The sequence below is a fragment of the Chiloscyllium punctatum genome, chromosome 2 (assembly GCF_047496795.1).
Source record: "Chiloscyllium punctatum isolate Juve2018m chromosome 2, sChiPun1.3, whole genome shotgun sequence".
NCBI classification, from domain to species: Eukaryota; Metazoa; Chordata; class Chondrichthyes; order Orectolobiformes; family Hemiscylliidae; genus Chiloscyllium; species Chiloscyllium punctatum.
The window spans coordinates 59122559-59145094 of record NC_092740.1 but is presented as its reverse complement, the minus strand read 5'-3'; the positions used below and the strand labels follow the sequence as shown (position 1 = coordinate 59145094).

Genomic DNA, 22536 nt, shown 5'->3' with positions numbered 1-22536 from the left:
TGTTATGCTTACATCAGGATTATGGTTATATCAGGATTTCTGTAAACCGCAGATAAAAGTAGTCAATTTGCTAATCTTTGTGCCACAGCCCATTTAATCATTCATTTGGTAATTCATTATAAACAAAACAGAAAACAGTTAACAAAATCCTTTGTTTTACACAAAAGTAATTAGACTTTGAGAATGTGCTTCTGTCTCTAGATGAAACTTGGCAATGGATGGGCCAAATTTCATGCGCAGTGCATTAAAAGCAGATAATTACAGCACATTTTATGCTTGGATCAGGATTTTGTAATTCACAGCTATTCTTGGATCAAGGATTTGACACAATGAGGATAAATAGGATGTGGTTTGTCATTTTGGAATTCTGTACTTATGATGCAGTTCTGCTTGAAAAAGGTGCTTGGAGTCAACTGTAAAACAAATTATTCATATAATGGGCTCCAGTATCAAATGAGCTGCATAGTTTTGTGAGACTGGTGGACTGAAATTTTGTGGACCTCAGTGGTCTCTCTCTCTCCACAACACTGTATATACCATTGCAGAATTTCAGATCCAAGAATGCTACGGGAGAAAATTGGTATACTGTTCATTAAGTATGTTGTTACTAGCTTGTGTTCAGAGCTTGTGACAAGAAGCTTCCTTTTGTGTATCCTGAATTAACCCCATAGTTATGTCATCTTTCAAGGACATTTCAATTTTTGGAACTTAGTTCTCCTATTTTTCATGGGCTTTTATATTTTCACATCACTAAAATTGAACTAATTTTATCCATATATTTATCTGAGTACCAACATGTTATTTAAACATGAATACTTCTCACTCAACACAATTTTAGGTTTCTAGATTTGTTATCTTTTACTAAAAATGTACATTTTAAGTTACTATTTTTATTTATTTTTTAAATGTCATTGCTAGTACCCTGAATGGTGTCAATCTATTAATGTTGTAGCCTCATAAATGGATTGTTTCCTATTCAAAACACAAAAATTAACCATTAATAGGAATGGGCTTTTCCCTGTGAATCACTCATTTTTACCATTACACACAAGCTTGCAGCTATTAACTGTATTTTTTTTTACCCCCATTCTAGGTACAGAACGACATGAACTAACTTCTTGGAAGAGTTTTACTTCTATTTTCAAATATTTTACTCAAGCTTTAGAGGCACAGAACACTGAAATAAAATCTAAGACAACGGTGACAACAAGAAGCTCCCATCGAAAGAAAAGTGAAGAATTATGAAGCAAAATGTCATTTCTCTGCTTTATTTTTGCGCTGGCAGTACCTCAGTCCCTCATTAGGTTGTTTTCTTCTTGGAGCACAGGGTCATGGTGTATACATCTAAATAGCATTTTGCATTATTTCTAGATGAGCGCAACTGTCAAAGCAATATGGGTCTGCCGGTTGTGTTTCCTGTGGTCCCCAAGCTCAGATTTGGTGCCACCGATCGGTGTGCAGATCAAGAGTGACAGCAGTTCTGCACAGTGCAACACAGAGCGGCTCTAATTGCCCTGACACAGCCCTAAGTTGAGCTAATGCCATGGGGCTACTGGCTTCCCCTATGTCCTAATGCCTGCCAACTACTCTTCATTAAAGAGACAGCCTCTCCTTTGTCGGCCTATATACAGCAGCTTTTAAAGTAGCGAGAATCACAGTCACTCAACAATTTCCTTTCACGTACTCAAGTCTTGTCATAATTTTCAAGGGACTTCAAATGCATTTAAGTCGCTAAAGATGACAGTTGTTTTTGATGATGCCAGCTGTCACTTTTTGTAACTGCTTAAAAAATAGCTTTGTATTATTGTATTATATGTTTGTTTTACAAGGTAAACCGACAGTACTTCTTAAAGCTGGCGGATGTTTAAAGATGCGTTGAGTAAATTTGATTCATTGTAAATTTCTGTCTGTTGGTCAACAAATTTTAGCCATCTTTTTTTAAAAAAAGATAGAAAATGATGACATTAATCAGAAGGTATGTATCCATTATGTAATGTAATCAATAAATGTGTGCTAATCCCCAGAAATTACCAGCTGAGTTTTTAAAACCAGATTGAAAATTGGACAGTACAATAATGGTGCCACCCTGACATTGTTCTCTCAGAACATTTAAAAACATGTAATAAGTAGTTGAAAGATCCCTGCAAAAATACTTTCTTTCTACAATTTTGAACTTATACAATGTTTTGATTTTAGTTAGTTACTAAGCAATATATTTTAAAAGTTCTTCACCTTTTAAGCAAAATAGATATTGGTCCCTTGAGCTCATAAGAAAGGTGCATTGCTATCCTTGTTTTAAATAACATTTCATTGTTCATTTAAAATAGCTTTCACTTTTGTAACAGTAAGAAGTGATTTTAATTCCTCAAATATCACAACAACTGTGGAATTACTATGTAAGGAAGTGACATTCCAAATTCCAAAATATAGAAAAATGTTAATGTTAATATTAGTTAGGTCTTACTTAATCATCCTATGTGGAAGTTCATTTTCCAAATTTACAGTTAGCTCGTTATTGCTCAAGAGAAGTGATTCATTGGCTATGGAGCAGCTTGGGGATTCTCCTAAAATCTAGGACACTAGAATGGTAAAATTTGAGTAATGTATGTTTTAGGACATGCTTTCAAAAATCCTTGGTGTAATTACTCATTACCTTGTTTAATCATTAGTAATTTGGGGCTTTTGTCATGCTTTAGAACATGATCTAATATAAAACAGTGTAGATTATTTAGAATATTCAAATTCCTGTTATTGCATAGACCTAAGTCAGAAGGACACCACTAAAATGCTACATGAGAATTAAAATCTGTGCCTTTGATTAAATATTTAGCAATATAAAGTTTAAAAAATACAAATTTGTGTAAAACAGCATACAAAATGATTAATTCAAGTGATTTGTTCGAGTTTATAATGCTACCAGTGCTCTGAATGGCTGGAAAGCTCCATTAGGTTATGTGAATAGGCAAAAGGACCCAGGGGAAGCTCGTGGTCGCTTCTTTTGCGCATGTACAGCTCAGTCCCATAGAAGCAGGATAGGTGGTTTCCAGCTGGAGGTTTGATTGGAGTTTAAAGTCATTTGACATTTCCAGCACTTTCTGGAAAATGACAGTGGTCCCTGCAGAACGTGTGTTTTATCACTCCATTCTTTGGATGTGCATAGAGTTTAAGTGTGAAAATTGCAAAATGAACTATGCTAACCTCAAATCGAGCATTTTAATTGACGGTGTTGACTCATCAGTATATCTCCAAACATAACAAAAAAGCTTCACTATTTTTGTTATATATTAGTCCAGGAAATGCAGGAATAGTCAATGAAATATTCTTGGATTTAAATTGATTTGCATTCTAATCATCAAGGCGAAACTGAGAGAAAAATTGTAACCTGTAATATAACCTTTCGCCAAATACTTTGTATTTGATTGTTTTTTAAAGCAATGAAGAATGTACTGGTTACAGTTTAAAAATCCGCTCCACTGCCGGGCCCCTTTTATATTTGAGAGCTAAACGTTGCGCTTCTAATTGTAATCGCAAATGTAATTAGTCAGATCTTGAAATATTACAGGCTTACTTTTGAAAACTATCATAAAGGAAAGAAATCACCTCGACACGATGAAGGCTGAGGATGACTGACAGCGCTAAGTGAATAGGAGCTTTCCATGCAATTGTGAACCAGGGCAATGGGGGGAAATGTAAAGGAAAATGAATTTTCAAACCAAAAAGCTTTAAAGCGGAGCTGTGATTTTTATTTGTGATAGTTTTGAAATCCATCTTATGAAACTGAGGCACTGAAATGAAAAGTTACATCCTTCGTTGCATAAATCAAACTCGGCATTTTATCAAGCTGTATCGATGACACAGATTTTAAAGCATTGTACTTTCCAATGACAATGTTGAAACAAGCTGAATCCAAATAAAGGTTTATTCTCCCTTTAGTTTCAGCGTCTTTGATGGCAGTCATGTCCATGTATTAAAAACTTTCGATCAAAAGACTGAGTAATGGGTTGATGTGAAACACGGTTCAATTCTTGAATAGAACATTGGAAATCATGGAAACTAAGAAGACGACACTTTTAAGATAACAACTAAGAGTGAACACTATATATGATCACTTTGAGTGGTTCGTATCATTGTAGAATAATAATTATCTTCGTATCTAACCAAGAAATACCTTGAAGTTCAAAGTGTGTTTGAAATCATAATTCTTTCAACAAAATCCCGAAATGTTTTAATAATGATAAAATGTGCTTTTCTTTAATTCTTAATTGAAATAAATAGGAAAGTGAGTAAGTTTTCGCAGATGAGACTTTTGCCGAACCTTGGTGTGGTAAGTCGATTGGGAGAATTCATGTTGTCAGGTTAGTTGCTGAATCTGAGCAAAGTTACTCATCTTGGATAAGAGACGGGAGACCAGGATTCGTGTCAGTGTTGAGAAGAGCAGCTTCTTAATTTTGCCTTAAAATTAGTGACCCTTCGAGTCTTGGTGACGTCCAGTAAACTTAACCAGGCCTATGATATGTCGAACTCCAAACGGAGGGAAATGGAGTCGGAAAGATGGAAACAGAAGTAAGATCACCTGGACACCCAGTTCTCTGACCTCAGGATGGAAGGAGTTTGGCATGTTCACAGAGCGTCATCGGATGGGATTATTGGAATGGTATTATTTCTTAACCCACAGCGCCCGGATTGTTTTTAAATCTTGTAATCCCTCTTGTTTTTTTTTGGTGCTACTGGGAACAAAGACTTAGAGTTCTTTCTTCATTTTACCCTCGTCAAATATCTGGAAGAAAGAGGAAAATATAATTTAGGTTCCCTTTATATTTTGCAGTAAAAGACGTATTCCCATCATTTCCATAAAATGTTAAAGTTGAACCATTGGAAATTGAGGTAAAATTAATATTCACTTCTGATAGTATTAGATTTTGAGTTTCATTGTCTTAGAATGTGGGACCTTTAAAGGAATAAAGTGTAGTCTTGATGTGTCCGTAGATAAAAGATGATAATATCACTATCTTGTATTCAACACCGGGAAAAGTTACTTGCTTCTAGTGGTCAGTATTTAATAGTCATGTTTTGGTCCAGAATTCTTAGTTTTGCCTGAAATGCAAGTAATGTTCTAAAAATCTATAAATAACATAAACTTTCGATTTTGACAGATATTCGGTTTCCTCAACCATTTATTTCCTACCAGTGTAACGGGGTCAGGTGGAGTAGACGAGCTTTCCGCTTTTCTGGACTTGAGAAAGCCAAGGACATATGACTGTGTCATGAAAACTGGGTTGTCCATATGTCGACTTGAATAAAATTCCAGAATTAGTTTAAAGAGTTTTATTTCGTGATATAATCTCACAAATATTTCAAGCTTTTCACTGATAAGGGTGAAAATAAAGAAATTATGCGGTAAACAAATGTTTACATATTTGGATTTAAGCAGGAAACCAGTTGTCGACGTATTCCTACAACGTCGAATGGGAAATGGGAGCATCCATTGATACCAAACATAAGTCTTGACATTTTTAATAAATATTAAAAAATACTGTCCATGTTACCTTCTCTATACCCGAATTTAAGCTGAAAACGGTTTAGGATTAATTCCATCGCCCACAGATCTCTAACAGTATGACATGCTTCAAGATTGAAGAAGTTTTGACCCTTATCATATGCGATGACCTATGGGCCTGAAGCAGTATGTCACAGTTCAATCACCTATATGAATATGAATTAATGTATGGCTAACGGTTTTTCGCTATATTATCTACATTGCTTGATGTATAATTTAGAATACATGCAGGAGTGTTCTGCCCCTCTAAAATGCTCTTCTTTAATAATTTGTATTTCCAGTCAATGCCATTATGAAATTCCATTGTGTAATAATTTTAACTCGTTCTGTCATGATGCATGGAGCAGCCTGGTCAAATCTGTTATGCATCATGTCCGCCCTGTTCAAGCAAAATTGCTATCAATAACGGAAGATAGCAACTTTTTAAAAAGTGTTCTAAATAATACATATGCTCGTTAAACATGCAAAGGATAAGTTGCAGATTGTTCTGTTACTCTGCTGTGGACATCTGCTGAACTGTTCCCAGGTGTTCATTTCTTTACCATAAAAAAGCTCCAGATCAAACACGTTGTGACCAAAACATTGGCACAGGAAGAAACGTCCTCTTTGAAATATTTAACCATATATAATACTAACGAGCAATTTATATATATATATATATATATATAAAGGCGAACATAGATGACCTTGTTGAATGATATAAAACTAACAAACTATGGAGCACACCTTGAAGTTCAGATGACATCCATATATGACTTAGTTTATGAATAGTATTCGAATTACAAGTTGTATGGTATTCGTTACTCAGTCCATATCACTTGTTGGAAGCAGTCAAGGATTGAAAGTTTCTTTGTGATAGTTAAGGAATATTCAAAATGAATTTGTGTTAGATCCGGGCCACCTTTATTAAGAAGGATAATAAAAGATGGTCGCGCTCGTGTCTTGTGCCGGTGAAAAAATCCTCGACGTGAACATTTTCAAGGTTGTCATTACGCGGTGAACAGATTGGAGATGGAGCTTTCTTTTTCGAAGAACACTAATGAACCCGCTCCAATAAACAATCAGAACAGTTAAAACACACAAAAATATATAGTTTAATGTACCTCGAATTGATTGACAGGCACTACTGAAGCGCACGCTAGAAGTTCTGATAGATCTTCCAATAGCAGTTATGCCATACGTCTGGCTGATACTAACATCAACTTGTGAGTTTAACATACAATATGTGTATGAGCAAAAGTTTCACCTTTAAGATGCAACCTTTTTAGATGCTACCACTCTTCTTGTTTGTGAGTTTATTCACTAGATCAGTGACAGCTCTTTATTTGCATAATTATATGCTATAGTCTGAAGTGAAAACTAACCTCCAAATTTCATGGGTCACCAACCTGCAACAATCAATGTTTTATCACGTATGCTAAGGAAAATCTAAGAAGCTCTATAAAGTTTCTTGGGGATTTGTTTTTTTCTCTCTGTCTCTCGGAGAGAAAAAAAGAATATGTGTCTCTTCAAGAGATGTAGAAACCTTTACATCGCTTCTTAGTAACTGAAATCTATTAGTCGGTAATAATAGAGATTAAAATGTACGTGGGGATTTCAGTCCTTTTACTATTACTTCAAAGTAGTTCTGTAAAATACGAATCGTGGACAAAAATAGTTAACAGTTCTAACCAATTTATGTGTATCATTTCGTACAAACTAATTTGATGAGTAATCCTAACTACAAATGGACTTTTTAATGAAATAGCTGTATACTTAATACACCACGCACAAGTCCAAATTTATTTTCGAATCAATCTCGAAATGTTATTTATGTAACAATTTTAAGTGTGTTCGTTTACCACATGTTTAGCTATTTATAAAACTACGAAATTATTAATTGATATTGACGATATACATCGTTTAATGTTTCAATTTTAAATGAATATTTTCTTTCAATATGCTCCGCTATTGAGTGCAGCTCCCGAAATACGATTACACTCATTCGTATTGTTTTACAACTCAATGATAAAATTCTCTTTTGAAATAGGGAAAATGTTAAAACATACCATTTAGATATGCAACAAAACTAATGTCTCCATCAAATCTTAAACTTGCTTGTTTCTGATCCACAACTGAAATTGTATGATACTGATTATCGAATTGTTAAGATGTGGCATTACAAAAATAAAGTGTAAACCATTCTTTGTAATAATTAGGAGTTAGCAAAAAAATCTCCCCCACCTCATCCCACATATCATTGCTACTAATAATCAAAATAAAATTATTAAAACTGCACATTAAGAGCACGGATTTTCCGTATTTCAACCTTTTGAAATCACTTGTCCGAGCTCCTATACGTTATTTCTGGTTTGATACCAGTTTCTCAAAAGGTTGCCAGTAATCTTCCTTTACCCCCACGTATGCAGCTGTGCGCCTTTCTGGTACACCGTTTTGAAGTGTCACCGATCTTCTTTTGTCTTGTTTTAGCTCTCATTTATGTCAAAGTTAATTTGGATTTCTGCTCAAATTTTAACATTTTGGTGACATTTCAGAATAACGCAGCAGGGCATTTGCCCTGAAACTGATCAACAGCTTAAATGCCCGTTTTTCCGTTTTGGCCACCCTGATCAACCTTGTTCCTGACTCATGCGCGGTGAATATTTCTTCAACAGCTATTCTCAGTCGGATTGACATAACCGCAAAAGGCCAATTTAAGTTCGTTTTAAAAAAGGACTATGCCTGTTGTATGTTTTGGAAAAGATCCCGAAATGTACTGCATTAATGTAGCCGCTTATGTGGAAAATGTGTTGTCAATGTTAAACTGTTTTAGAAATTGGTTGATTGTTAGGTTTTTCCTACTTTAATCTGTTAAAGGCAAATCTGTTTAGAACTTTGACATTGCTAACATCTATATTGGGAAAGGTCACATTCGGAGTGAGAGAACTGCGCAATGTTGGATACAAATGTTCCTCTAGGGCAGTTCTTTGGGTCTGTGGAAACCGGGAACATCATAGAATGTAACATCACTGTATTGGCCAAAGGACATCTGATGGTTATTTGCTGCTATGCAGATGGGCTGAAAGAAAAGTGGCACCTGTCTACTAAGAAAATGTTTTCTGTACACTGGTGTTCTCTGTCGTCCACCCTCCCCCCCCCCCCCCCCCCCCCCCCCACATCCCGTTCTGTCCTCTCTAGAGCTCAGGTGTTTTACACTTGTGTTGCTCGACTGAATGCCTCTTCACAGCACCCACCATTGCCTTGTCTCTTCCCACACAGAGGATTCAGCTCTCATCTAAAGTCAGAAGTTTTTTTTTCTCTCTCTCTCGGTGCCAGTACTGAAAAATATCTGCACAGCTTCTGGCTTGTTACGACTCCACTGACTGTTTTCAGATCGGGTTTCCCGCGCGCGCGCGCGCTCAAAGCAGAGAAGTTCCCACGAGGCATGTGATTTGCTTTGCACGAACTTTTTAATTCCATAAAATAGATCGAAACATTAACAAATCATTAAAGTAAAATCACAAACACCAGTGATAATGGTTTTAATGTCTAGCTTTCCAACCCAGTTTCATGCTAAATTACTGCTAAATAAGGTGCATTCGCTCTTATGTTTAGAGTATTTCACACCAAACCTAAAAATAAAATGAAAATGATCTAACTCTCCTCTCCTCTAGGGTCAAGGTTGATGTCAACTCAACTCATTCCAACTTCCGTCAAATAGTTCTGCAGCTACTCATTGATTTCCTGCACACTACTGGGTATGAACTTTCAAACTCGAATTAAATAAATCGACGTCTTGGTCAGCTCACGGTTGCCTCTGAATAAAACATAAGTTAAACACCAGCGAGTCCATATAACTTTTGGTGCACTGGTGTTATTATCCCCAAAGAACTGATCTTGAAATTCAACTTCTGGGGATTTTTTTTTTGAAAAGCAACTTTATCAGAGGACCATGATGACTGCACAAAAAGAGCGTTGGAAATTTAGTGCGAAACAATAGAAGGCGAAAAAGGTTCAGAGCTGAGTAGTTCAGCAAGATTTCATTCGACTCTTGTACCTCATTGTTCAAGAGCTCTGGTTACTTGCATCCATAGTATTAATCAATGGATTTAATTTACTAAGCTCCAGCGCATTTGAAATGCACATCCCTTACACAAACACAAATGAATGTAATTTTAAGTTTTCCCTTATGATTGTCATCTCTGCTTTTTTCAGTTATTTTAGTCGGTTATGCAGCTGCCATCAGCTTTTAGAAAATTTCGATATTGAGTGGACTTCCTTAAATATTAGGCGCAGTGACCAAGGTACCAAATAATGATTAAAGAAAAATACCTTGAAACATTTAACATTACACAGAATATGGAGGCCAAAGGCGACCAAAGCACCAAATTGCAGCTCCCTATATTTATGTGTGTTGAAATTACATGTATATGGTTCAATTACTATATGTGAGAGCGAACTCTAGTTCCAGGGTGTCTAGCTTTGCATAGACATTTGGTGCGCCAACTTATTGACGTTTCCAGTTAAAAAAAAGTTGAAATAAATCCATTCTCTGCAGTGCAGAAATGATTATAATATTAATATTAACTATGCTACTTGCTATTTGTTCTAATCATTACAGTTGGCTGTGTATTTATCTGTTAGTACAGATTTTATACAGAGCATAACTTGTAAAATATAAATTGTGCTGCACTCGTAAAAACATACATGTGCAAACTGCAAAAAGTGTAGGTACAACTAATCAGTGTGGTTTCAGTCAAAGTTAACATGTCAGTACACCCTGACATGCGAATGAACGTATGTGAAAGGGGGGGGGTGAATTGAATGTGAAATTCTAAAACATAGCTGAGAACACTGATGTAAAGTATTATTTGAGCAGAAATTGTCATCGCAAGCATCTGCGTCTATATAAAAAGTAACTGGCGGTATTTAGGTTTTTTTTAGAAAAGCTGGTGTTAGTTCTCGAAAACAGGAAATCTTGGGGGTGATGGAGCGTGAAAATATTAAAAAGTACAACACGGAGGAATGCATGTTATGAATTAGTAGTGAGTACTAGTCAAACAGTATTTCAGTTGCTGAGATCTCAGACACTGAGTGTTGGAGATGTAGCACCATGGACAGCGCACTGCAGCATTGTCATAAATTCGGCCGTGTTCGTAGACCTCTTGGCAAATAAGAGCAAGAAGCGGGAAGGGTGATTAGGAGAAACGAATAAGGCATTTACATCTTTGTACTAATAAAAAGGGACGGAGTCAAGTAATCGTTTCAATTGCCAAAACTTCTTTATTAACTATCTAAAGTTTACTATGTACTAAATACCATGATTTATAATATGTCTTTCACATATAGGCATACTTTAACAGACGTATTTCTCCACATCTGCCCTTTTGCCCTAGTTGGTTGTGTCTGTAGCTCTCATGCGTTTTACCCTTATTTTTAGAGTCATTTCTGTTTCTTTTTTTAAAATTCTGTTTATTTTATTTACTTCGAGCAGTCTGATTCTGTGATAGCTCTGACTTCGCATCTAACCTCATCGCCTGTCCCCTTTGTTTCCATTCTCTCCGTTTGTCTTCTTCATTAGTGCAGTCTATTGTATTTTACTGCCCTGGACTACTCTATATCGATTGCGCATTTCTTCTTTTTCTGTTTTTATTCTCTTTCTTGGGCATTCTTCCTTCACCGCGTTTTCCAAAACAAGTGCAACCACGCGATTTATTGCTGTTGGCAACTTCTCTCATACAACTGCCATCAAAATCTTTGAATTGAAAACATGTATCACATAGTGAGAGTATTACTAGAGCTTATTATACAAATCAAGTTTTAAAATAAAACTTTGCTGCCAGTGAACTTGCTTCTCCCAAAGAATGAATTACACCTGGACTATGTGAGTAGATTTGCTTTTGGGCAGGAAATGTTTGATGGGAGTTTCAGCTTCCCGACAGCTTGTTAATTAAAGCCCCCTGGAGATGAGCCTCTGGAGCCACCGTCCGTATCAAGCCCATGCTAAATATCCACATCTTGACAGCAACGCAACAAGATTCAGTAGCAAAATAAAAAGGAAAAAAAATCTAACCTATTCCTTCTTGTTTGTTTATCCTCTTAAATTCCAATTGCTATCTGGATTCTTCACAACTGCCGAAATTCCTCGATTACTAAAAACCTATATAGAAAATGCGATTGGCAATCTTTAGCTTCTCCTGGTTGTTGTTTTTTTTCATTTCCGGAATGTCAGTCACTTGCTTTCAAACTTAAAATGCAAACATATTATTGTGTTTTGTTTTCCCGAAAACTAAAGTATTCATAATTATACTCGCCTATCTTTTAAAATCATGCAAATTGAAGATTCTAACATATTGCATAACCTCATAAATTTTAAGTAATGCGGCTGTATATGTTATACTGACCTGTTGAATTGCGTATTTGTTATCATTTCTTATCAGTCTTGAAGTGAATTGATCATTTAAACTGGAGATTGGTCGCAATGATTGAAGCATTTACATCTTACGCAGTGTTTTACTCAAGTTTTTACAAAATGTAAGTCATAGGCGGTAGGATAGCATTTCGAAAGCTTTAGACTTTTAATCATTGATTTATTTTAACTTTTCAACAAGCACTATTGTTCTGTTTATTTCCTCAGTGATTAGCCACTTCAAATAACACAACTCATTTTTTCTATTAGCCTTAGATCTTGCTTCACAGGCTCTGACTAGAGACAGCCTTGTCATCTGCCCACTGAACCTGGTTAAACCCTTTTCACCTGGCCACTTTTCCTCTTGCAACCCTTCAAAGTCATCCCTAAATGGCTCTAGTTCTGTGTAGACCATTTGTCAACGTCAAAGATGGACTTGCTTCTATTTAGTGAAAGCAAACTGCCCAGTATATATATAAAGAAAAGCTTCCTTGATGCTTTCATGAAAATCAATATCATATTTCAAATCTTTGCCACACACATGAACGGCGTACAAAACCAATGGGTTTATGAAAAACAATATTTTAAAAATTGATTGTGATGTATAAATTGGACAAACTGCAAGTGCCGCATCAACATCTATATTATAATAACACCTAAATAAATAATTTAGCTCGCATTATTCTACGGTCAAAAATTAACCAAACTCTATGTTATTTTCATGCTAATATCATCTTGCCAGTAAAGTACATATCTCGTATGGAATAGGCCGAAATAGTTAATAACATACTGTTGTCTGATAATCGTGTTTCACAATCGTTGATATCTATTCTCTGATTTCAATAAAACATTGGAACACGCTGGGTTCCAATAACTGATAACATCAATCTTAAGATGTTATAGTTTGATCTCAGACAGAAAACCCACGTGTAAATTGGAAGTAAAATTTTCCTCATAGACAGAGCACTAATTTAAACGTTCCTAATGCTGCCCGGAAGAACATTATTCTTACAGAGGTTATCTTAATAATGCTTATTAATTGCACCTTTACCTAATTTTAACTCCGATTCATAATTATAAGAACTGACCAAACGCCGCGGCGTTCGGATGACTTTAAAGAGTTCAGCGTAGGCATCTGTTGTTAATTTTGTTTTGAGATACTTCAGAAATTCTGAATAAATCAGTCAGAACAGGAGTTTTTCCAAACTTTTTCCAAACTCTTTTCTGATCCAGTCCCTTTACAAAATACCCCTCGTCTATTTAGTTCAGTTCTGCACAGTAATGAACAGAGCGAGCTATTTGATTTTGGACATATCTCGTCAAATCTACGGTTTAACCAATGGCATTATTTTAACTAATTTTGCGCGAGAGAAAGCAAATAACAGCGATAATATATTTACATAGTTTTAAATTTTAAAAATGAAGATTTGATGCATTTATCTCAGGATAATAAGCGTGTTCACATCGTTGGCACTCTGGCAAGACAAATAAAGGAGATTGTCATTCAATCTCACATTGGATTAGAAATCTATATTGAATTAATGGATCTCGTCAATTTTATGTTAATATTAATTAGAGTATCTGCTGTACGTTATATACAAAAATTATAACCAACAATAATTTTAGCACTTGGTGTTTTTTTACAGGATATTCAACCATCCAATAAATCGAATTAACCCTGTCTTTACTTTGCTGACCACAGTGTTGGTAGTCGCTGTGAGAGGAAGGCCTGGTGTGCAGGTGTGCACTGACCGCTGTTTCGGCTGCACTCCACTACTCTGTCTGCACCTTTCTGTGGGTTTCAGTGCCATCTAGTTACAACGCAACTGCTGCCGATCTGTTTTGTTTTCGGTTCCCGACAAGCCAGAATTCGAAATGGAACTCAAAATAGCCACTAAAAACCAGCACGCTTAAAGTATGTGGTATGCACATATTCCGTTGCCTCATCATCTAAACGCTTATACAAAATAACGGGTGGCACCTTTTGGATTTAAGCATAATAGTTGACAAATGGATTTGATTATTTCGCGCAAAATACCGATTTACATTATCAAGCCCATTGAAGCAGATTGATGGAAACAGTTTAAAAGTTAGATTGATTGCAAATTCATTGAAACAGTGTAAAACACCCGGTTCTGACGCAACTGTTTTACATATGATACAAACAGGGGTCCACAACTGCTACTTGTAAATTGTAGCGTATCTATATTTAACTTTTACTTCGAAATTCCGATTAATCTGTTTTAATAACAAGATATATTTGATTCAATGTCAGCAAACGTGAAACCGTTTCTCCCTCTATTACTTGTATATTCAAACTATAGATTACTAGCCCCTGACGTGGAAGTTAGTCTTTTTTCTGACCCTCGAATATGAATTAAATTTACTTCAAACTAAAATTTGTTCCCATTTATTTGCTTGTTCCTTCTTAGATTGAAGGGAACATCCGACGCAAAAAGACTAATTCTGCGATCTTTATTCAAAGCTTCATTTGATATTACAAATCGAATTTTCCTGCCAGATCGATAAATACAATTAGTTCCTGCAAACCCCCTGGCAAATCACTTTTACCAAAATCTGATGCATTTCTGTAAGGGAAGCTACTTCCATGTTTATCAATTGCAGGCAAATATTGTATTTAGCGCTCGATTGGCCAGCGTTGGTTGACTTTCAGTCGAAAAAGTTCTAGTGCAATTAAAAATATACTGAGCTCATGGTTAAACGCTCGATAAATAACACGCAGATCTCAAACAATACTTTTGTCGAATAAGTCGCAGGTTGTTTGAGACATTAATTAGATAGTTGGACCGGGAAATATTCAAAAGATGAAAATGATTTGTTTTATACATAGCGATAACATTTCAATAGCATGCTATGCTCATGGATAACAGAATGAATTATATGCGTGTGTTTATTGTTTGAGGTAGTTTTAACCATTGTGAGACAGATGTGACAATAACGTTTCAAATGCCTACAGCTACGGATTTTCTTTGGTACAAAATCTAATATCGCTAAACAAAAATTGGGCCACAACACTAATACGTTGTGATTTACATCAACTGTGGATTTATTGGGGGGCTGAGGTGGGGGTTGTGGGAGAGCAAACGCGGTGTAATGATCTGGGCTGTGTGATTGTATTAAAATCGAAAGCACCTGGACAGCTGAACGTGTGCGTGAAAGTGTTTAAAATAAATCTTAAAGCAAAGCAGCTTGAGACAGTGTTTCCATATATTCCTGTGGCTGATGGTGTGCTCGTGAATTACAGCGCCATCTAGCCCGCATGATCCGAAATTACATTGCATCACCAGGGGACGCGGGAACAATCCCTGAAGATCACAGCACGGCAGACAAATTTGGACAAACAATCTAACAACTACAGAAGTACTACATGAAGATTCAACAGGGATTGCACAAGGACAAACATACTTACAAAATGTTTAAATAAATATATTTCAAAGAATCAGCCATTAATACCTAACTATGTAAGATGCACACTGATGTTAAAGCGCCCAATCTGTTATCTATCTATCTATCTATCTATCTATCTATCTATCTATCTATCTATCTATCTATCTGTCTATCTGTCTGTCTTTCAAGAGTATGAAAAGTGTACACTATATTAAAGTCTCTTATGGAAAATGAATCAACACTTTCATTTAGCTGGTGAGTTTATTTTGAATAATGTTTTGAATCATTAGAATAACTATAAGGTGGAATCTTCTCAAGTTCAAATGCATTTTGAGCAGGAGCGACACATTGCTGTCTAATGCTTCGAAACGAGAAAGCTGAATTGATGTTTTGCTGCGAGCTGGGGTTAATGGAATTTGCTTCCTTAAAAATATATCGTTCAAACACATAAAACGTCGGCACTGAACGTAGGTCCACGGATATAGTCTGATTAGTATCCCATTAAGTAGAAGCACTTTTATAACTGTTCTCTGCAACATATTATTTCAATTGTTTTCAAGTTGTACCTTTGTTCGCATCAATGGCCTGAGAGAATATAAGAAAATTGTTCTAAAACAACTCCAATTGTATAGATCCAGTTTTTCATGAAACCACTAGAGAAAGCCGTCAGGTGGTTATATCATCCTGCTTTGACAAATGTGTTGTAAGCTGAGTTAAAATAGCACGCCCAGCCTTTGTAGAAAATGATCCACTTGGAGCATTTACATTTTACCTAAGTTTTAAAAACGAGTAGTTATTCTTCCGGCTAATCAGAAATTAATACGCACTTCGCTTTCCTTTTTATATTTATTTCTCGTGAAAATTCTTTGGCTGGTTGGGGTAAAGCCGAAACGAAATGGTTGATTTTGGTCTTGGAGCACGCGATCTGAAATAATGAAAAGCGAATCTGCGGACGTTTTGTTCAGCGTTAACTCACTGTCTTCGGACAAAACTGACTGACACTAAAGTATCTCTAGAAACGTAAAACATTTTATTTCCATAATTACCTTTCACGAAACAGTGATCTGTAAAAAGGATGACTATTTGCTCTGAATCACAGCTCATCAGTTCATAAAACGTTGCAAACGTTGTCTGCTCTTTATTTGCTTGAAGATTATAATTATTTCACCTTGAAGTTGTTAGCTGCACAGTGACAGAGCTAAAACAATGTATCCGAGATTCCTTAGAGCCCCAGCTCTGTTCTGCACTATACAGAGATGTAATAATGGTTTAGTCTAGTTCAATTTTTATAGTAGAGATTTTACAGAAGCTGGACCACGAACTGGCACGAGTTAATGATCTCTTTCTTTGTCTAATTTAATGGGACTAATATTTGCACAAATATTACACAGTGGAAAATATGGTGCTATACTGTCCAGCAATCTATTTAAATTTACTTAAATGGTCGTCAAACTGCGCCAAGAACGCACGTCTTGTATTCTTATTTCGAAGATGTGCAAAAGGCGACCGAACAAAGGAACGAAAACATCTGAAAATTCAGAAATACTGTCCACGTAAAAGCTCTTTTTAACACTGATAATCGCTGTTCCACGGCAATTATCCTTGTTTGCTTCCTCTAGGTATTTAAGGGAAGGGCACGTATATATTGTATTATTTTGACCAAACACCCGTGATAAATCCCATCTGTGAATCCAATGGAAGCAAACACTTTTAAACTATATACTTACAGTCTCCTCATATCAAAAGTCACAGCGCAGAGAGAATATGATTCAACATTATGCTGAATAGAATACTGAGAAAATTGTTGCAATTTGATAGCGACAATGACAGTAACTTACATCAAACGCGTTTTTACATTCAAATTGAACTGTAAAAAAGTCACATCTTAAGACAAAATACACATAGATTTAGAAACAGACTAATAACCAATAGCCAATTTCACTGTAATAATACGCTAATATCTTATAAGACAGTGAATGCAGATTGTAGAGCAACATCAGTTAATAGCATTAAACATAAGGAGATGTGATGCCAGCGGCATTAAACTTTATTCCTGCAGAACGTCAGAAAGTATTCTTTGAATAATTACGTGACAGTACAACTGTCATTAATTATTTCACAGAAATTGTTTGATTTCTCCTTCAGTTTTATTGGTGTTTCAGTATTGTTAGTAAATGAATGTAGAATGTTACAGAAAGAAGTTGAGGCAACAGAGGCGAGCTCAACTGCAAACAATATAAGGAGACTGTTTTAACGCCTGTCGAAATGTTCCTTTTAGTAAAAGGTGTTAACTTGGTGCTGCCGGCGCTGTAATTTTTGCAATTCCATATTAGGCAGTCTGCAAATTAAATATTCTACAGGAGATGACCAAAAACCAGTTTAAATTGAAGGTGCACGCTAGCCTCTGTTGTCCAGTTTTGTAGTGTCTTATTGCATACTTTTAGCAAGAGTGTATTCTGACAGCAAGCCTTACCTTAACACACATATATATCAAACATACCCACTTGCGAAATCTATGTGGGGTTGAACGCAGGGGATTTCAAACTTACTTTGATGTGGTTCATAAAAAAACTGAGCTTCACCTGAATGTTTTGCTCCCCCTCCTCCTCTTGTTTCTTATTAAAACCACCACATTCCTTCTGTCCAGTGATAGCTTATTAAATTGTCCTTTGTCCTTCCTTGTTCTGTCTTTATAATGTTATGGAAAGCGTGAGTTAAATTTTCACACAGCAATCACGTGCAAAGTTCGAAGGGACATTAATGTATAATCCGGAGAGCAACAATTAGTAAACCGAGCTCAACTGTCTGAATGAATAGGAAAGAATAACCAGCGAAACGTCAGGATGTTTTTTTTTCTCTCTTTTTTTCCCCCTCGGTCTCCACAGGGAGAATATTTGAAATATGTGCAGCACTGGAATCGTTACCAAACATAAGAAGACTACTCGGAAGTGGTGATGTGAAGTTAAATAACCGAGATAACACAAAGGCTGGTTAAACTGTGAATAAAACTTTCTTATAAACTTTAGTTTGAGCGAATTTTCGTAGCTCGCCTTTGTACTTAAGGTTCCCTTTCAGAAAGTGAGTATTCACAAAGACGCCTCTAAATAGTGCCTTGAAAGGTGTTCACATGAGGACACTGTCTCCTTTCTAGTAACAGAGAGCGAAGATCTGACAGGTTTTGTTGTCAGTAGTATAGTGAGAGCTTTGTAAGATATTCGTTTTTCTTTCTCTAAATGCTCCAACTTAATAAAGACCCCCTGTCTTAAAGCGTGCATGCCCCTGCTGTATCTGTCCACCCTGTGTCCAGTCTGATCCTACAACACCCCACGTGATGTCTGCTAACATAATTTTAATGATTTTGTCAACGTACACAGAATTAATTTTCATAAAAATGCAAAACAGACAACGTCCTTTGCAAGTGCGTTCTTAGAAGCTCTTTAAATGCCCCGATGTTGAGTAAGAAAGATTGCTCCTTGACTCTAAATTCATCCCATTTCAAAAGAAAGGATTTGAAACCTGCCAAAAAATTCGCCCCATTCAGATTAGGAGCGTTTATTTCTTGCTTGGCCTTTGAACAGAGAGGTCATGTCACTCAGAAAAAGGACTATTCCTTCCCTCTCCCCCTCGCTCCCCCACCCCCTTCCACACTCGCACCCACCACCCACTCCCCACCCCCCAACCCCCCACCGCCCCAGCCTCCCCACAAGCACAGCGCCTCACTGATTCTCACTCTAAACAAACCTCAGTCCGGGCTGGCTTTAAGGCAACATGCTACAAAGATTAAAGATTGTTTTTTTTTACAAGAAGACGAGGTGCTTCTGTAATCATAGCAACGGTATGTAGGCCACAAAGTGCTACCAAAAGCTAGTGATGTCCTCCCTGGAGCGTTCAAGTCTCAGGCTTGTAGGATTTTTATCGACTGTTGCAGCTTCGCTTCATAGCAAGTCTCCCTATGAATTAAAATTAAAAATGGCTGACTCAATATCAGCAATAAACCAAATATATTAAAGTGTGGGATGAGGCCGGCAAAGAATCATTACCTGGCGCATTTATATTAAACAGTCTCGCTCCCAGCATGCTGCTGAAGGTATTTTCTGTTTGTTTTTCATTTTTGCTGTTTTTCTTTTACGGACTTGCTTGGATATGCAGGAAAATATATGTTGACGGGAACGTTTAGTAGTGGGTTATTTACGAGGGAATCAGAGGGTCAAGTTCTGGTCTAAGTGGCACATCTGCGAAACATTGAGGCTACTAATTCACCAAACGCTGTACGGCTTTTATTGTAGACATATTGGGGAATTAGTAAGAGTCCGCGTCCCCCTTTCGCAAGGGGGAGGGGGCCTGATTATATCATGATGTATTGCTGGCTACACGTTCAATCTGTAACACTGCAGCTAAAACGAGAAGGCGAAAAAAAATCTAACAAAACAATCTAGCCATCCATTATGAAGAAAAATAGGAGCCATGCTGAGAAATTAGGTAAATAAATTCTAAATTAGAAGAATATTAGCCACAACATCATTCACACAGCTCCACGCCTGTCTGTTCTGATGTGCAATTAAATTAAAACAAATTCACATTTGAACATTTGTTGGTTGTGCTGCAGTTTATACTTGTAAAATTCCCTCTCGTCCTGCCTTATCTTAGTTATAGCTTCCATGTAATAAGACAGGGCTCCGTGCAATATTAAATCGCAGGAATGATATTAGGGGTCCCAGCTTTATATCATAAAACTATCCTGAATGTACTAAACGTACGTGTGCCAGTTAATCAATCCCTCTTCCCTTTTAAGCGATTCAACATTTACAATAGACCTACCTCGCACATGTCATTGCATGAAGGCTTTTTTTTTCACGCATCATACGTTGACTGGATATACAGTGTATACAATATTGCGTCGGAAATGTTCCATTCCGCGCATACTATTTGCTAAATAATTGCCGCTGCCAGCATAAGAAACTTTAGAGGAACTGACGAGTAAATCAGACTTATCAGTTTTACCTCGAGAGAAATTATTACAGCGTTCAAATATGCTCCTCATTGGAAACGCTATCACTCGTCGGTGCCGTTTATTTCAAGATTTAGGCATATCCCAATATGTAATTATTGCAAACTAAGCAATTTAAAAAGATGTGCTCGACTAAAAGAAAGTACATTCTTGGAAAAGGAAAGTGAACAGGTTGATATTTTGATTCACTGTCAGTGATTGGATGGTGACAGTTCAGTATCCGAGTTAGTTGTGTATATATAATAATCTATAGAGGGAGCGAGAGACCGTTATTAAATACAAGCGTTGTTGACTTAGCAATATAACTGCATTAAAATAAGCCACTAATAAAATTGAGCTCAGCATGGTGTATAATTGCAACAGAATGTTTTCAAATAACATTTAAAGAGAGAGTTGGTCGTGGAGCCAGAGTCACAGACTGGCTGCTGTGTACTTGAATTGCTCCGGCACAATTGAAGACAGCCCAGGTGTTAGGATTTCCCCCTACCACCTCCCCCCGACAACATTAAATCCTCTACTCAGGTTAAGTTTTCCACATGTGAAGGTACTGAAGATGAAAAGAAAAAGGTCGCATCAATCACACCATGGCCCAAACCACATCTCTGCCTACAGACCCAGTATGGAGTATGCAAGGAGGAAATCTTTTACATATTTATTGAAACGGATATGTCCACATGTATCACTCCGTAGAGGATGTCTTTTAAAATGTATTGACGTCACTGTTGGTGATCAGAGTGTACCGAAGGAGGAATCTCCTGACATTCCCACTGACTGTTAAAGGTTTGATTCTGTTTACACTCGCTGTACTAAAGCGACAGAGAAACCCCAGTCGAGACCATCTTCTGTGTCCGTCAGATCTTCAAGTGAATCGTCTCCTATTTTCCCCTTATTCCAATATCTCCTTCTTCTCATTTATTTTAGCATGCTCTGAACCCAGGTCTTACAAACAAAACATCTCCCTCTTCTTAACTTCTGTTATTTAAAAAATGCACTCTTTGGAGTGTTAGAAAGGTTTCCAGCATTCATTTGTACTTTTTAAAAAAAAAATTCTTGTGACTTCACTTTGTAATTGCTCTATGATCATGCAGCTTAACAAAATCATTTGTTCTTTTTCACTTTTTGCAACCTTTTCTTTCCCACTCTTTATCTTTCACGCACACAAACAAACAAATATCACTGAGATGCAAATGCCACGTGTTGATATATTTATACTTAATGACAGCCCAAATCCAATCTCAAAAGAAATAAAACTCTTACTTTTTGCAGACAATCCCCTCTGGCCGCTGCCTCCTTTAATTATGTGTGCTAGATTTCTTCCCTGTGAAATAAAAAAAAGCCTGGGGTTTTGGATGGAATCTTGGTGCTGTGTTTTTTTAGAAGAGACTACGCTCCCCTTACCCAAAGGCTCTCAGTTAAGTGCAGATTGAGACATATCGGGTTCCTTATAAAAGGATCATTTCATGTGGGAGGTTGGACACAAAGTTTGGACTCGTGACTTGCATTCCTGAGCGACATGCATATTTTAAAACAACAAAGCAAGCGAGGAGCAAGGCTTAGAGAAGAAGGGGGAGAAAACTTGGAAGAGAAATTTCTGAGAGATAAGAATCTCTGTTTCAAAAATTATATCCAATAATTACTATTCTTTCAGAGGACCCTGAGTAACGTACACAGCACAGTTGAAAGAATTCTGCCTCAGTGACAGGACGATTGTTTTATTCACCCTAAGACATTAAGTACGGTTAGGACCAACAACAAGGGCAACATAGAATAAGTTGTTTACAAGTACACGGTTCGCCTGACCATGTGTGTGTTAGTACAATGTGAAGCACCTTCCCAGACTCTGCACAATGCTGCTGACTTAGTTTATACTAATCCTGTCGTTACGTAATGAGTGCAGTTATTAATGAGAAATCAAATGAAGGGAAACTCAGACGAAACAGTGACAGCTGAAGAAATGGGCAGCGTCACACAGCGTGTGAAACCACAATTTAATGCTTGGTGCCAAAAAAATGCCCTGATTGCTTTATTCATTTCATTCATTTAACATGTGATTATCAGCCTAGACCTTAGAAACGACAGATCCAGGCAAAACATCATGTTGGCCACATAGTCGTGTTCTGTATAGCTCAACAACACTGCCGTGGTCTCCTCCAAACTCCATCGATTATTATTTCT

General features: G+C 36.8%; 1 protein-coding gene and 1 long non-coding RNA gene across 4 annotated transcripts in view; one reads left to right on the top strand and one right to left on the bottom strand.

The window, feature by feature from the left end:
- Positions 1-3932, top strand: part of arb2a (ARB2 cotranscriptional regulator A) — a 544044-nt gene extending 540112 nt beyond the window's left edge. For all 3 annotated transcript variants that reach the window (XM_072582914.1, XM_072582913.1, XM_072582916.1), the window contains exon 11: positions 1094-3932. In XM_072582914.1, coding sequence (XP_072439015.1) covers positions 1094-1245 — 152 coding nt within the window. In that variant the 3' untranslated portion in view covers positions 1246-3932. The remainder of the gene's footprint in view (positions 1-1093) is intronic.
- On the bottom strand, positions 3722-21772 carry LOC140484559 (uncharacterized). The gene is made up of 2 exons (XR_011962290.1): positions 21619-21772; positions 3722-4777 (listed from the first exon to the last, which is right to left on the bottom strand). It is a non-coding gene; the product is annotated as an uncharacterized lncRNA (long non-coding RNA).
- Positions 21773-22536: the final 764 nt, after the last annotated feature.